At 43.8% G+C, this 15,347-nt stretch overlaps 1 protein-coding gene across 14 annotated transcripts in view; it reads right to left on the bottom strand.

Annotated features, from left to right (window-relative positions):
- Positions 1 to 15,347, bottom strand: part of myo18ab (myosin XVIIIA b) — a 249,946-nt gene that overhangs the window by 6,338 nt on the left and 228,261 nt on the right. For 13 of the 14 annotated variants that reach the window (XM_063031923.1, XM_063031926.1, XM_063031928.1 and 10 more), the window contains 2 exons: positions 5,511 to 5,618; positions 3,755 to 5,142 (listed from right to left, as the gene is read on the bottom strand). In XM_063031923.1, the coding sequence (XP_062887993.1) occupies positions 3,759 to 5,142; positions 5,511 to 5,618 (1,492 nt within the window). In that variant the 3' untranslated portion in view covers positions 3,755 to 3,758. The remainder of the gene's footprint in view (positions 1 to 3,754; positions 5,143 to 5,510; positions 5,619 to 15,347) is intronic. The other variant, XM_063031933.1, reaches the window with a different exon arrangement.

The following is a 15,347-nucleotide window of genomic DNA, read 5'->3' as shown; positions in this document are numbered from 1 at the left end:
CTATCCACGGCCTCCTCTACTGTAAAGATGAAGCCACACTCAGGTTGGAGGAACAACACCTTATATTCCGTCTGGGTAGCCTCCAACCTGATGGCATGAACATCGACTTCTCTAACTTCCGCTAAGGCCCCACCTCCCCCTCGTACCTCATCTGTTACTCATTTTTATGCACACATTCTTTCTCTCACTCTCCTTTTTCTCCCTCTGTCCCTCTGAATATACCTCTTGCCCATCCTCTGGGTCACCCCCCCCCTTGTCTTTCTTCCCGGACCTCCTGTCCCATGATCCTCTCGTATCCCCTTTTGCCTATCACCTGTCCAGCTCTCGGCTCTATCCCTCCCCCTCCCCCTCCAGCTTTCAAATCCCTTACTCACTCTTCCTTCAGTTAGTCCTGACGAAGGGTCTCGGCCTGAAACGTCGACTGCGCCTCTTCCTATAGATGCTGCTTGGCCTGCTGCGTTCACCAGCAACTTTGATGTATGTTGCTTGAATTTCCAGCATCTGCAGAATTCCTGTTGTTTGCGTCTTAAAAGTTATTGTTCCCTTTACATTTTTTCTCCATACCCTAATCCCTCTTGTCTCCATTGCACCTTTATTTGTAACTTTAAACCTGTTTTCTTCCTCATTTTTAAAAATTCCTTTACTAGGTTTCTCAACTGAAGTGACTTAGTCTGTTGAGTGCTTCCTTGCAATATACTTGCGGACATGTTCGCTAGAGCTGTTAGAGGTTTTAAACTAAGTTGGCAGGGGTATGGGAACTAGAGTGATAGTGCTGGGGACAGGGCAGTTGGTATACAAATTGGAGTGTGTAATGAGACTGAGGATGGACAGGATGAAATTGCAGTCATTGGGACGAGATGAAGTGTAACGTGAGGTCAAAATCAAAAAGGTTGATGAATACAGGACTGAAAGTTTTATATTTGAATGCATGCAGTATAAGGATTAAGGCAGATGATCTTATAGCATAGTTAAGAGCTTGGCAAGTATGATGGTGTAGTTATCAGAGTTGTGGATGAAAAAAGATCATAGTTGGGAGTTCAACATCTGAGAAATACACCTTGTATTGAAAGGACAAGCATATAGGCAGAGTACGTGGGGTGGCTCTGTTGGTTTAAGAAAAATGAAATCAAATCCTTAGAAAGAGATGACATCAGATCAAAAGATGCAGAATCCTTGTGAGTCATGTTAAGAAACCGCAAGGGTAAAAAGGCCCTGATGGAAGGCCCTCGAACAGTAGCCAGGATATGGGATATAAATTTCAATGGCAAATAGAAAAGGCATGTAAAAAGAATAATATTATGATAGTCAAGGGGGATTTCTATATGTAGGAAGAGAGGGTATTTGTAGAATGCCTATGGGATGGCTTTTTAGAGCAGCTTGTGGTTGAGCCCACTAGGGGAAAGGCTGGATTGGATGTTGTGTAATGAACCAGATTTGAATAGGGAGCTTAAGGTAAAGGAATCCTCAGGAGACAGTGATCATAATATGATAGAATTCACCCTGCAGTTTGAGAGGGTGAAGATAAAGTTAGATGTGTCAGTATTACAGTGGAGTAAAGGGAATTACAGAGGCATGAGAGAGGAGCTGGCCAAAATTAAATGGAAGGAGACAGCAGGAGAGTTGACAGTAGAACAGCAATGGCTGAAGTTTCTGGGGACAATTTGGAAGGTGCAGGATAGATACATCTCGAAGATGAAGATGTACTCTAAGGCGAGGGTGTGGCAACCAAAGGTGACAAGCGAAGTCCATGGTAGTATAAAAGCAAAAGAGAAGGCATACAATATTGCAAAAGTTAGTGGGAAGTTCGAGGATTGGGAAAATTTTAAAAACCAACAGAAGTAACTAACAAACGATAAGGAGAGAAAAAATGAAATATAAAAGGTAACAGAGCCAAAAATATCAGAGGATACGAAAAGTTTTTCAGATACAGAAGAAGTAAAAAAGAGGCCAGAGTGGATTTTGGATAGCTGGAAAATGACACTGGAGAGGTAGTAACGTGGGAACAAAGAAATAGAACTTAAGTATTTTGCATCAGTCTTCACTGTGGAAAAAAAAACAACAGTATACCAGAAATTCAAGTGTGTCAAGGGCAAAAGTGAGTGTAGTTGCTATTTCTAAGGAGAAAGTACTTAGGAAGCTGAACGGTCTGAAGATGGATAAGTCACATGGACTAGATGGACTACACAGCAGGGTTCTGAAAGCGATAGTTAAAGAGATTGTGGAGGTATTCGTAATAATCTTTCAGGGATCACTAGATTCTGGAATGGTTCCACAGCATTGGAAAATTGCAAATGTCATTCTGCTCTTTAAGAAGAAAGTAAATTATAGGATAGTTAGCCTGACTTCAGTGGTTGGGAAGATGCTGGAGTCCATTATTAAAGATGTCGTTTTGGGTACTTGGGGGTACGTGATAAGATAGGCTAAGGTCAGCATGGTTTCCTTAAGGGAAAACCTTGCCTGACAAATCTGTTGGAATCCTTTCAGGAAATGACAGGCAGGATAGGCAAAGAATGGATATTGTTTACTTGGATTTTCATAAGGCCATTGACAAGGTGACATGCATGAGGGTGCTTAACAAAATAAGAGCTCATGGTATTACAGGAAAGATACTAGCATGGATAGCAGATTGGCTAACTGGCAGAAGGGAATAAATGGGGCCTATTCTGGTTGGCTAGCAGTGAGAAGTGTTGTCTGGCATGGTTCGGTTTTGGGACCGCTTCTTTTCACAGTATATGTCAATGATTTGGATGATGGAATTGATGGCTTTCTGGCCACATTTGCAACGATACAAAGATAGTGGAGGGGCAGGGTAGTGTTGAGGGAACAGGGACCAGAGAATGCAGACTCAGAATAGAGGAATGTCTATTTAGAACAGAGATGAGAAGGAATTTCTTTAGTCAGAGGGTGGTGAATCTGCGGAATTCATTGCCACAGATAGTTGTGAAGGCCAAATCGTTGAGTATATTTAAAGCAGAGATTGATAGGTTCTTGATTAGTCAGGGCTGTAAAGATTACAGAGAGAAGGCAGGAGAATAGTGTTGAGAAGGATAATAAAGCCGCCAATGTGAAATGGCGGAGCAGACTTAATGGGCTGAGTGGCCCAATTCTGCTCCCATGTCTTACGATCTTCTGTCTTTCTTTTTTAGTGGAGAGAAATATGGATTTAGGTTTGTGACCTTATGTTAATGCCTCCCACCCAATTTTAGTCACACTTCACTTGACACCAATAAATAGACATTCATCTGAAACATCCCCTTTTACTGATCATCAAGATTAAAATTACTTCTACCCAGTATATGGCAGTAAGTTGCAACATAAAGCTTCCTCTTTTCTGCATCAACCTCAGTAGCTTACTTGTTTCTGCACTGATATTTTATTAATTTCACCCACTGCCCATTCTGTAGCCTCTGCAATTATGTAATTACCAAATAGAACCTAATTACAGTCAGGGCTCTGCTGTTGACCCACACCCATTAGGAATTGATTGAATCATCCCAACTCATTTAACATAAGACCCTCACAATATCTCAAACAGAGACTTTTATCCCACAAATAAAAGCTGGATCTGAATTCAGTCTCATACCTATCCCAAACTACAACCCAATTCCACCCCATGCCATTTCTCAATTGCTTCAGAACACATTGTTAACTGAAAAACTTAGTTTTTTTTCTAATATTAGTAATTTAGAGAAGGTGAATTAAAGGTTAAGCATGCAGCTTTTGTCCAGATTCACACAGATTCATAGAAACCTACTTCATTATTCACTCTCTGGTCTGTACAAGTACTTCATCATCACACTGTCTACTTGTTTCATTCTCTTCTTGTCACTTTTCTTCATTTTCTTTCCAGAATTTTCATCTGTTTTATCTTCCTTACCATCATCACCTTGTGAATAAGTTTCTCTTTTCTTTGCATTTCGTTTGACACTGTTGATACTTCGATATGAGACTGTAGAGCCTGAAGAGGAGGAACTGGATGATTCTGATGATTCAGAATCACTTTCCTTCTTTCTTGATCTTTTCTTAGACTTTTTAGAATGCTTCTTGGAGCCCTTCTTTCGGTGCTCCTCTTCTGATGAGGATGACTCAGAATCAGAACTTCTGCTTTTCTTGCTTTTGCATTTCTTGTTTTGGGACTTACTTACATCTAAAGAGGATGATGACCTTCGAAGGCTGGTTGATTGCTTATTCATTTCTTCTTCATTCTCATCAGATTCTGGGTCTAGACTACTTCTTTTAAATGTAATTGGTTTATAATCCAGAACCTCATTAATGGCAGCCTCTAAATCTGGATCCAAATAATTCCGGTGACCTACTGGCTTAATATTAGAACTTTCTGATGGCACTTCATCTGAAACAGATGATCTAGGTCTGGGAGGAACACTGAAACTTCGCCCTACAGAGTGCTGACTATATAATGACCTTTCACTTAGTGCCACACTTGGTGCAGCATCATCATCTTCCAACTCACCAAATCTACTTTTTGAAATGGATAATCTTGTGTCTAAATGACTAAGGGTTGAGGTTTGTAGTCCTAATTCTGATCTACGGTTGAGCAAAGGACTAACTGGACTGTACACATCACTATGATTATCATCGAGCCTTGAAAGGCTTCGTCTCAAACTGGATGGAGGACTGGTTAAAGCAAAACTCACAGATGATTTTGCATCATCGTCAGCTTCCAAACTACGTCTTATGGAAGCTCGGCTAACAGGAACTGAAACAGTAGAAGCTTTGTCAAAGTCAGGACTGGTCAAGGCCCATCTCCTATCTAATCCTTTCCTTGCTCTACTCGTTGCCTCTGAATATGCCTGAGAAATAACAGATCCCCCATCATCCAAGTCATCAGCTGCTTGGAGTTTTTTCCATGAAGTAGTAGAAAAGCTGTCATTTAAATTGTCTGTACTGGTGGCTTTCTTTGCTTTTCGAAATGATCTCTCGGGTGACATTGATCGTTCTTTACTTAGTGTTGAGAGAAGAGAATCATTATTACTTTTACCACTGAGAGAATCCTTCATATTCCCTCGTTTACGGTAGCTGAGGGAACTCATTACAGAAGCAGGTCTAGAGTCCTCCACTTCTCTCCCTTCCTTTAATTCCTTTCCTTCCTTCCCCTCTTTCAGGTCTAAACTAACAGAAAATCTGATTACAAGAAGATGGGAAACAAAGGAAAAGAATATCAAGGTAAATGAATTATAAAGTAGAATACATAGAATAAATAAAACAGTAACAGTCAGTTAAAGAAAAAGATAAAGGAAAAACATTCAAAAATAGCTTTTGAAGTAGGCACTTGTGATGGCTCAATTTTCATGGTATCTGGAATGTAAATCCATAACAACAGTTTTTTTTTACTGCAATAAATTGGAAAGCCATCTTCATTTTGCATTTATTAAGGTAGGAAAATAATACACAATTAGATCTTTTAAGATATCATTACTGAGAATGTCACTGTGTATATTTCAGAATCAAAGCAGTGTATAGAAAACATTATGAATTAATTTTAGACTAACCTTGAGCTTTTTAGGCTTCCATCATCTGAGCCCTTGTTCTTTGAGAGCCAGGACTTGACACCATCTACACGTTTTTCAACTTCAGAGTCTGTGTCTGAATCACATTCACTGTTTCAAGACATGGATTGAAAAGACATGTTTATAAATTTCTTTCTTAAGGACTAATGACGTACTCAGGTAACAGACACTCATGCAAAAGCAAGGTGATCCATTTCAATAAGTAGTATACTTGTTATTTTCCAGCTCATAGATTTTATTTGTTAAATATGTTATTACATATACAATTAATGTTTTTAAAAAACTGGTAACAAATGCAGTTAGATCTATCTACTATTCCACTTTACTAATGTAAACATTATTAATGTGCCCATTATAAAACAATAATCTGATACTTCTGGACAATTGGTTGGTTTTGAGCAAGGGGAGTATCTCAGTTTTAGTATTTTATCCCATCCCATTATGCAAACTTTACCCAAAAGTCCATTGTTCACATGTATCATTGACAATCCTACTGACAAGCCAATAATGCACTAAGGTGGCTAATAATCAGCAAGCTCGAATATACCCACCTGAAGAACACACAAAAGATGCTGGAAATCAAAAGCAACACATACAAACTGCTGGAGGAACTCAGGTCTGGCAGCATCTATGGAAAAGAGTAAATAGTCGACGTTTTACTCTTTTCCATAGATGCTGCCTGACCTGCTGAGTTCCTCCAGCATTTTCTGTGTATTACCAAATACCTTGGCACTGAGTAACTAGGCAAAATAGACAATTTGATTGGCTCTGCCCACTCTAATCTAGCGATCCTAGATTAGCTGTAATAAAATAAGTAAAAAGACAATTTAAACTGAAGGATCCCATTTAAAATCAATTTGAGACAAAAATTGTATATCCCTATAAAGACACAAAGAAATTATGTGTTGTGATGACCCCGTCTAAATTCGACCTCATATTCTTAGCACATTAAGTCTACGCTACTTCTTCATTATAACACAAGCAGTGCTAATTACACTGTCAATTGCCTCATTTACCTTATTGCAAATGCAGGTTTGTGTGCATCAATTAAAATTAGCCTGTTCTTAAAAACAAATGTATGTGGCTGTAGTAGGTAACAGAAATCAGTAACTGTACCCTGCTAAAATGACTCATGCCACAACATAGTAGAGCAGAGGCTGCACAGTTAATGCACTGTGGAGGGAAGAAAAATAAGATTCATGGTTAAAATGAAGAATTGACACTGCACTAATTGGTAGTATAATTTGATGGGTTTATCAGAGAGAGACCAAAGACGAACTGGTTAGGTTGACTTGCCTCATCTCCTTGCTGGCTATAAAATGGGACACAAGAAACAAGCATTTATAACAACAAAAATGTGCAGAATATAGTGGACTGCATTGAAATTTGAGACTGGCCAAATACAACAAAACCTCTGCAGCAAAATCATTGACTGGACATTCCCAATTTTTGCTCTACAGCACTTCATATTATACATGCAATGGCCATTTGGGCGGGAATCACACTCCAAGTCAAGGGCCAAATGATTAAGTCTTTATCTTTTACCCTCTAGTAAGTCTTGGAAGTTCAAACACAAATGGCACAGCGGACTGCTGTGGAATGATAAAATTATGCCCAGTGGATGACTATAAGGCCAGCAGAAAATGAGGAAACAGAATCCTTTCTATCTGCACTATTCCTCCAAGTTGAAAAATCATAACCTGAAGCAAATATAGTCAAGAGTATCTTGTAACTTGGGGCAGACTGTAACTCTTGTGAAGTCATGTGCAGCACTGCATGCTGCTCACTGGCAAAGACGAATGAAATATACATGGCTCTTTTGGAGCAGAGAATATCCATGAACTCCCTTACACTAATTTGAAAATAACCTAAAACTGTCTGGAAGAGAGCCAACATTTCACCACTCATGACCTTGGAGACTTTGACAATGTTGTGAAGGTACTGCAAAACTAGAAAATATGACAAATTTCAGTAAGAAGATTCTTCAGTTATAAAAATCATACACATCACACATTATTCCCTAGTGAGTTTCTCAGAGGGTTTTCAGGAAACGTCTCTCCCATGTACTAATGGCCTCATGTTGAGTTCTTCCTCCCTGTTCCAGCAGTCTTGTTTTGCACCCTTTATTCTCCCTGCTGTAATGTGCATGGGAAGTCTTGTGAAACCAGGGACAGCAGTATAACACATCACAAAACTATCTGCTCTGCCAGTGAAAACAGTTCCCGCGTTGGCCTTATCAGCCTCCACAGAAATCATCCTTGATCCCAGGACTCAGCCTGAGACTGCATTCCAAAATAAATAGCATCAGATATCTGGGAGCAGTCCATTATTACTGAAGCGTTGAAGTCGAAACAAACTCCTTCAGAACGTGTTGTACAGATCCTATGGACAATAAATAATGAGTTACAGTCAAAATACCTCATCTTTCTGCACTTCAAGTTGATGAACAATGTCTCACCTTGATGCAGTATTGTGCTAAATGAGTAATTTTATTTATCTATTTATTTTTTTTGAGAAAATTTTGTTCTGGCCATACTGCCAGGCAACCCCCTAACCTAACTACGTGACAATTTAACCTGCCAACCGGTACATCTTTGTACTGTGGGAGGAAACCAGAGCACTTGGAGGAAACCCACATGGGAAGAACATATAAACTCCTGATAGACAGAGCTGTGGGAATTGAACCTGGATCGCTGGCACCGTAAAGTGTTGCGCTAACCACTACGCCATCCTGCCACCAGAAAAAATATGCATAATCCTTTTAATACAGACCTTCAAATATAAGTTGCTTTTCAACAAATGTTTGATGCCCAAGATGATGGACACTCATTGGGGTGGGGGGGGGAGACTTTGATCTTTTGCTTTTAAATTCAGCAATTACATGTATGACATTCCATAGTTTACGACACCAGTTTAAAAAATAAAACCTTTCTTTCCATCAATGATCATCCTGTGGTTAATTTGGAATTACAAATTAAGTACTAAATTTGGTGAAGTTATTACACTTTTTGTCTAAGAAAAGACAAGCTACCTAAATCTCATTCACATCTGTAGGCAGGATTTGATCAAAGGGGTCAAGAGATGAAACAAAAGTATTCAACCTATTGCACCAGTTTACCCTATCCATTTTAAGTAGACACGTAAGAAAGAGATAATCTCTAATGAACTTTCATGCTTGAGTGCCAAAAAATGTGGAGAATTTTTCGTTTAATGAATGTTTTTCACTTTAAAAAAAAAATCACAAATATTTGAGAGGTATTATAATGGTAATGGAAACACCTAAAAGAAATTCTGGGAAGAAAGGCCGGGGGGGGGCAAGTTTTAAAATGCCAAGCTGGGTAAAAGGCAGATTTGGGAATGCACCTGTTACTTTACCACCAAATTGATAATCATCTAGTCAAAACAACAGAATTTTTACAAAGCTTGTGAGAATAAAAATGTTGACAAAGATAGAAAAGAATGAAGACTTTAGTCAGAATTAGCTGATTGCTATGAAGGGAGAATTTTTTCTACTTTTTCTCAGTCTAAATTTTAGAATATATTGAAGATAGAAACACAGCTGTCAGAAATTCAGGCACATGCTTAGGTGCAATGCAAATGAAAATGCATTGTTTCCTGCATTATAAAGATATGGATCCATAGATTCATAGGGATGCATAAAGTTCTACAACACGGACAACTACATGGATAGGAAAGGTTTAGAGGAAAATGTTATAACTGTACCTGCCTCTACTAACTCCTGTCGCAGCTTGTTCATATATCCATCACCGTCTGTATAAAAAACCTGCACCTCAGATCCCATTTATATCTTTTCCTTCTCATCTTAACCAATGCTTTCTTGTCTAGACTCCCTTGATATTGGAGTTGAGTATAGGAGCAAAGAGGTCCTTCTGTAGTTGTACAAGGCCCTGGTGAGACCCCACCTGGAGTATTGTGTGCAGTTTTGATCTCCAAATTTGAGGAAGGACATTCTTGCTATGGAGGGAGTGCAGCGTAGATTCACGAGGTTAATTCCCAGGATGGCGGGAATGTCATTTGTTGAAAGATTGGAGTGACTGGGCTTGCATACACTGGAATTTAGAAGGATGAGAGGGGATCTGATTGAAACATATAAAATTATTAAGGGATTGGACACGCTAGAGGCAGGAAACATGTTCCCAATGTTGGGGGAGTCCAGAACCAGAGGCCACAGTTTAAGAATAAGACCATTTAGAACGGAGTTGAGGAAAAACTTTTTCACACAGAGGGTTGTGGATCTGTGGAATGCTCTGCCTCAGAAGGCAGTGGAGGCCAATTCTCCGGATTCTTTCAAGGAAGAGTTAGATAGAGCTCTTAAAGATAGCGGAGCCAAGGGATATGGGGATAAGGCAGGAACAGGGTACTGATTGTGGATGATCAGCCATGATCACAGTGAATGGCGGTGCTGGCTCAAAGGGCTGAATGGCCTACTCCTGCACCTATTGTCTATTAATACAGGAGGAAAAGACTGTGACCATCTGCACCACTCATAATTTTATAAAACTCTGAAAAGGTCAACTTTCAGTCTTCTTTAATCCAGGGAAGAATCCTAGCCTATCCAATCTCTCCTCATTACTCCTGTCCAGGCCATTCTCCTGTGAGTCTTTTCTACGCCCTCCTTGGCTTAATCAGATAATTTTTATACTACCCTGATCAGAACAGTACTCAATTCTAAGTGTGGCGTAATCAACAATTTGACTATTATATGGTGTCCATACTCTTAGACTCGATGCCTCGGTCACCAAAGGCAAGCATACCATATGCCTTATTTACCACCCTGTTCACTTGTATCTGCACTTTCAGGGAACCAGGTACTTGTATAACATTCACTATATATGCCCTAGCATCAATCTTCACACTTGTCTGAATTAAATTCGGTCTGCCATTCTCCTTCTTGCTTTCACAGTTGATCTGGATCCTGTTGTAACTTCAAATGAACTTCTCATTGTCCAATGTACCATTAATTTTGGTGTCATCTGCAAACTTCTGATTAGCAAGTTGTCTTCCAAATCATTAATTTTCTACAATGAACAATAAGGTAAAGGGTTTCTTCTTTTATGTTACTGCTAAGGCTAATAACATGGCTTCTTTGTTATGTTATAATAAAAATAGCTTTTCTGTAATAATAACTGTGATGTAAGGAGTTCTCTCTCTCTCCCTGTTTGGATTATATTATTGATAAGAGAGGGGACGAACCAATGAGTGTCCAGGTTATTCTTTTTGTGGGTGATATTCTGTCTGATATGGCTGGGAACAGTGTGGTTTGGCAGGCTTTTGGGAGAAGACCCAAAGAGGAAGGACGTCCTGGAAGCACTCTGGTCGACCACCGTGGTTGGTCCCAAGTGGCGAGTCGAGGGGGTCGGAGGGGATCGAATGGTGGAAAGAGGACCCCATTAATTGAGCTCCAACTGTTGTGCACGAAGTAGCTGAACTCTGATAAGTCTGGCACCTTTTACTTTCCCTTTTATATTGTATCTCTATTAATCACATAGTTCCAGTAAGATTTATAAAGTGTAATCTGTAAATCGTACATTGTGTGCTGTCTGATATTTGATGTGTGAGTTTGTACCAGGTGGCATTACATAGCAACGACGCAACCGTGAGCCACAGTTTAGCGGGCGGACGGGGTTTCCCCTAGATAAACACGAGCTGATAGACCTGAGCATTACATTTATGGGGGCTCGTCCGGGATTGAATTCTGTGTAAGCTGTATAAATTGCCACGTTAAGTAGTGCGGAGATGGACCGAGATAAGATTGTAAGCTGGTGTGAGTGAGTCCAAGGACATACCAGTTAATCATGCGTGCGTGTTAAGTGGGGTGGATTTCCGCACTTCGGAAGATGTGCTAGTGCAAGGGTTGAGTCTGATTAAAGCTATCGACAAGGTAGAACTGATAGCTAGAAGGTGCAGTAAAGAAGTGGAATCCAGCTGGGTGTTGGTTCGTACGAGTGCTGACATCATGACGTTGGAACTGACAGCGATGGTCAGCGTCCCGAGGAGAGGCCGTGGGGCCTTCACACCCTCCCGGAGGATGAATGTGAGGAGACACTGGAGGAAGAGTCTGATGAGACACCAAGGGAGGTGCCAGTAGCCAGTGGTGGAGGGTTGAAGGAATTTGCGAGAGAACAAGTTCTCGGGGTAATGAGGGAAGAGGAGCAAGAGGGGTCAGAGTGGGAAGGACTGGTCAAGCCCTGTCCCCCAGCTAGAAGTGAGACCTCCGAGTTGGCAGCAGCCATTACCTCCCTGGCAAGAAGGGCCGAGGGGCCCTGCCCGAAGTGCCCACGCCGTCCGGGGGCTGAAAGCTGAACAGCCCTTGGCTTCCCTGGCGGAATATCTGGAAGCTTTGGAGGGTGCGTTTGGATTGACAAGAGGTTCCTGGGAGCTTTTAGCGGAGTTTAAAAACATGCGGCAGGGAAGAGGGGAAAAGCTCTCAGAATATACTTTTCGGCAATGGTTTGCGTCGCCGAGGGGTAGTGAAGATGGACGAGGTGGCAAAGTTGAGAATGAATCAGATATCTTGGGGTTCTCTGGGGGAGGACAAGGTGGCTTGGAGTCTCCGGCAGTCCTACAAAAGGGGTCCCCCTCCATCGCTCGGTCAGCTGATTAGAGAGGTGCGGGAGGATGACAGCGCGTTGGGCTGGAAAGAGGACTCTGGCCACTGGGGACGATCCTCAGCAGTACAGGAGGTGGTGGCAGGGTTGAGAACCGAGTGACCCAAGGGGTCCTTGACAGGGAGAGCACCCCCTTCAGGAGGCGGGCCGCACAGTGGGCTGGGAGTGGCGGACATCCCAGGAGGAGGGGGCGGCGGGTAGCAAGTGCTATAACTGTGGGAAAGAGGGGCATTTCCAGCGGGAATGTGAGTGGCAGGAGGTGTGCTACAGATGTGGGGAAGAGGGACACTTCTGGAGGGATTGTGAGAGACAAGACGCCCTGTGGAGGGCAAGCCCCTGAGTGACTAAGAAGGGAGAGGTGTCGGGAAACTTAAGAGAGACTTAGTGAGGGAATGGACTGGAGTCTCTGGAGGAACACGTTCCCCAAAATCTGCCATGGCACCCCCGCAAGCCCAAGCCCTTATTCCGGACGGATTAGTGGGACCCCGCTCCAGCGTGTCCCTAAGGATAGAGAGAATCTCTGCAAGGGCCATCCTTGACAGCGGGTCGCAGGTCACCTTATTGTACCGGTCGTTCTACAACAAATATCTAAAGCATTTGCCAGTAACCCCGTTTAACACCCTGGAGATTTGGAGTATAAGTGATGGTGATTACCCGTACGATGGGTACCTGTCAGTGAGATTGGAATTCTCGGAGGGCGATGTGGGAGTGTCTGAAGCCCTTGAGACGTTGATGTTGGTTTGTCCGGATCCAGTGGAAACAGGTGGCACTGCCCTTCTGGTGGGGACTAACTCCTCTCTTGTGCGACGGCTCCTGGGAGCCTGTAAGGAGAAGTCGGGGGAGAACTTTCTGGAGACCCTCTCGGTACACCCAGTGTTTCGAGCGGCGTTCGAAGAAGCAGGTGGCCACAGGGGGCTGGATCCTGAGTTCAAACGAGGAACGGTGTGCTGTACTCAGGCAAGGCCTAAAGTGATACGGCCAGGGGAGGTGGTACTAGTGTTGGGGCCCCCCAGATTCCCCGGAGTACCAGTGGGCGAGGCCCTGTTAGTAGATGCCCCGGATGACCTTGAAGGGGAGTCCCGGTTCCCGGCTGGGGTGCTGGTGAGACCTGAATTGCAGAGGCCCTCAGTTCTACAGGCACGCCGGATGGGGGTGATTGTAAGAAACACAACGGAGAGGGAGATCACCTTTAAGTGCGGGATGCCCCTCGTGCACTTGTTCCCGGTGACGGTGATGTCTAGCGCTCCCGTTGAGGCCCACTGGAGGAAAACTGTTGGAGAGAAGGGGGCGGCTGACCGAGGAGGCCTTTAATTTTGAGGACTCCCCTGTGCCGCCGGAGTGTAAGAGAAGGCTGGTGGAGAAGATGTTGAAGCTAGGAGATGTCTTTTCTCAGGGCAAGTTTGATGTGGGTTGTTCCAAGAGCACTCGTCACATTATCCGGGTGACAAATGACACTCCGTTTAGAGAAAGGTCGCAGCGCTTGCCCCGGCTGACGTGGAAGATGTGCGGCAGCACTTGAGCCAGTTGAAGGGTGCGGGGATTATCACAGAGTCCCGGAGCCCCTATGCGTCCCCCATAGTAGTGGCTAGGAAGAAAAATGGGAAGGTACGCATGTGCGTGGACTACAGGACCCTGAACCGGCGCACTATCCCTGACCAGTATAAGGTCCCGAGGGTTGAAGACACGTTGGCCTGTTTGAGTGGTGCCCAGTGGTTTAGTGTATTGGCAGATTCCGATGAGTGAGGCCGATAAAGAGAAGACGGCCTTCATCTGTCTCCTGGGATTCTTTCAGTTCGATCGAATGCCCCAAGGCCACCTTCCAGAGGGTCATGGAGAGGACAGTGGAGGATATGAACTTGCTCAAGATGTTGGTGTATCTGGATGACTTGATAGCGTTTGGATCTACTTTGGAAGAACATGGGGAGCAGCTGCTGAAGGTGTTAAGCCGGCTGAAGGAGGAGGGTTGAAACTTTCCCTGGACAAATGTCAGTTCTGCAAGGCGTCTGTCGGCTATGTCGGACACATAATCTCACGAGATGGAGTGGTTACTGATCCGGCTAAGACAGATACAGTGGCCACCTGGCCGGGACCCCAGACTGTGAGCTCGTTTTTGGGGTTCTGTGGGTAGTATTGGCGATTCGTGAAAGGATATGCTAAAATGAGTCACCCATTGAACCAGCTTTTGTGTGGCTATCCCCCCCGTGGGGAAGAAAAGGAAGGGAGACAGAGGGCAGGAGGCAGGAGGATATCTGAACCCATCGGAGCCCTTTGGACCAAGGTGGGATGCTCAATGCGAGGAGGCATTCCAATCACTGAAAAGGGTGCTGACACAGGCCCCAGTGTTGGCTTTTGCCGACCCCCGGAAGCTGTATGTGCTACACACTGATGCCAGCCGAGAGGGGCTGGGGGCTGTCCTGTACCAGGAGCAGGGCAACGGATTGAGGCCGGTGGCGTTTGTCAGCCGAAGTTTGTCGCCTTCAGAGAGAAACTATCCCACTCACAAGTTGGAGTTTCTGGCACTGAAATGGGCGGCGGTGGACAAGTTGAGTGACTATCTGTATGGGGCCAAGTTTGAGGTGAGGACACACAACAATCCTCTCACTTATATTCTGACCTCGATGAAACTGGACGCTACAGGGCATCGGTGGTTGGCGGCCTTGTCTGCCTATGAGTTTAGCCTGAAGTACCGGCCAGGGAGACGGAACATTGATGCAGATGCTTTATCTCGTCGGGCGCATGAGGGATCGAGCACAGGCGAGGAGTGGGAGAGCATCCTTGCCCCAGGAGTGAAGGCAATTTATCAATTTGCGAGCCACGCTAAAGCCAGAGACCCGATGGGGCCGGATCAGGCAGTGGATCAATTGGGGGGTTGATGATGACGCGCTACCCACTGTTAACTGTAATTTGACTGCTCTGAGGAACAAGCAGTTGCTGGAGTTGAGCCCTGAGGAAGTGGGGGCGGCCCAGTGAGATGACCCGGGCATTGGCACTATCTGGTACGCGGCTAAAAAGGGGGACATGGCTCAGGTGGAGAAGGCGAAACACGCTGCAGTGCCTTTACCACTGAAGGAGTGGTCTCGGTTGAAGCTGAAGAACCAAATCTTATACCGGGTCACGTCGCCCCCGGACCACCCCTGGCGCTACCAGCTGGTCATGCCTGAGAAGTATCGGAAGACTGTGCTCAAGTCAC

The sequence above is a fragment of the Mobula hypostoma genome, chromosome 23 (assembly GCF_963921235.1).
Source record: "Mobula hypostoma chromosome 23, sMobHyp1.1, whole genome shotgun sequence".
NCBI lineage: Eukaryota > Metazoa > Chordata > Chondrichthyes > Myliobatiformes > Myliobatidae > Mobula > Mobula hypostoma.
Note: the sequence above shows the minus strand (reverse complement) of the source record. Positions and strands in the feature narration are given on the sequence as shown.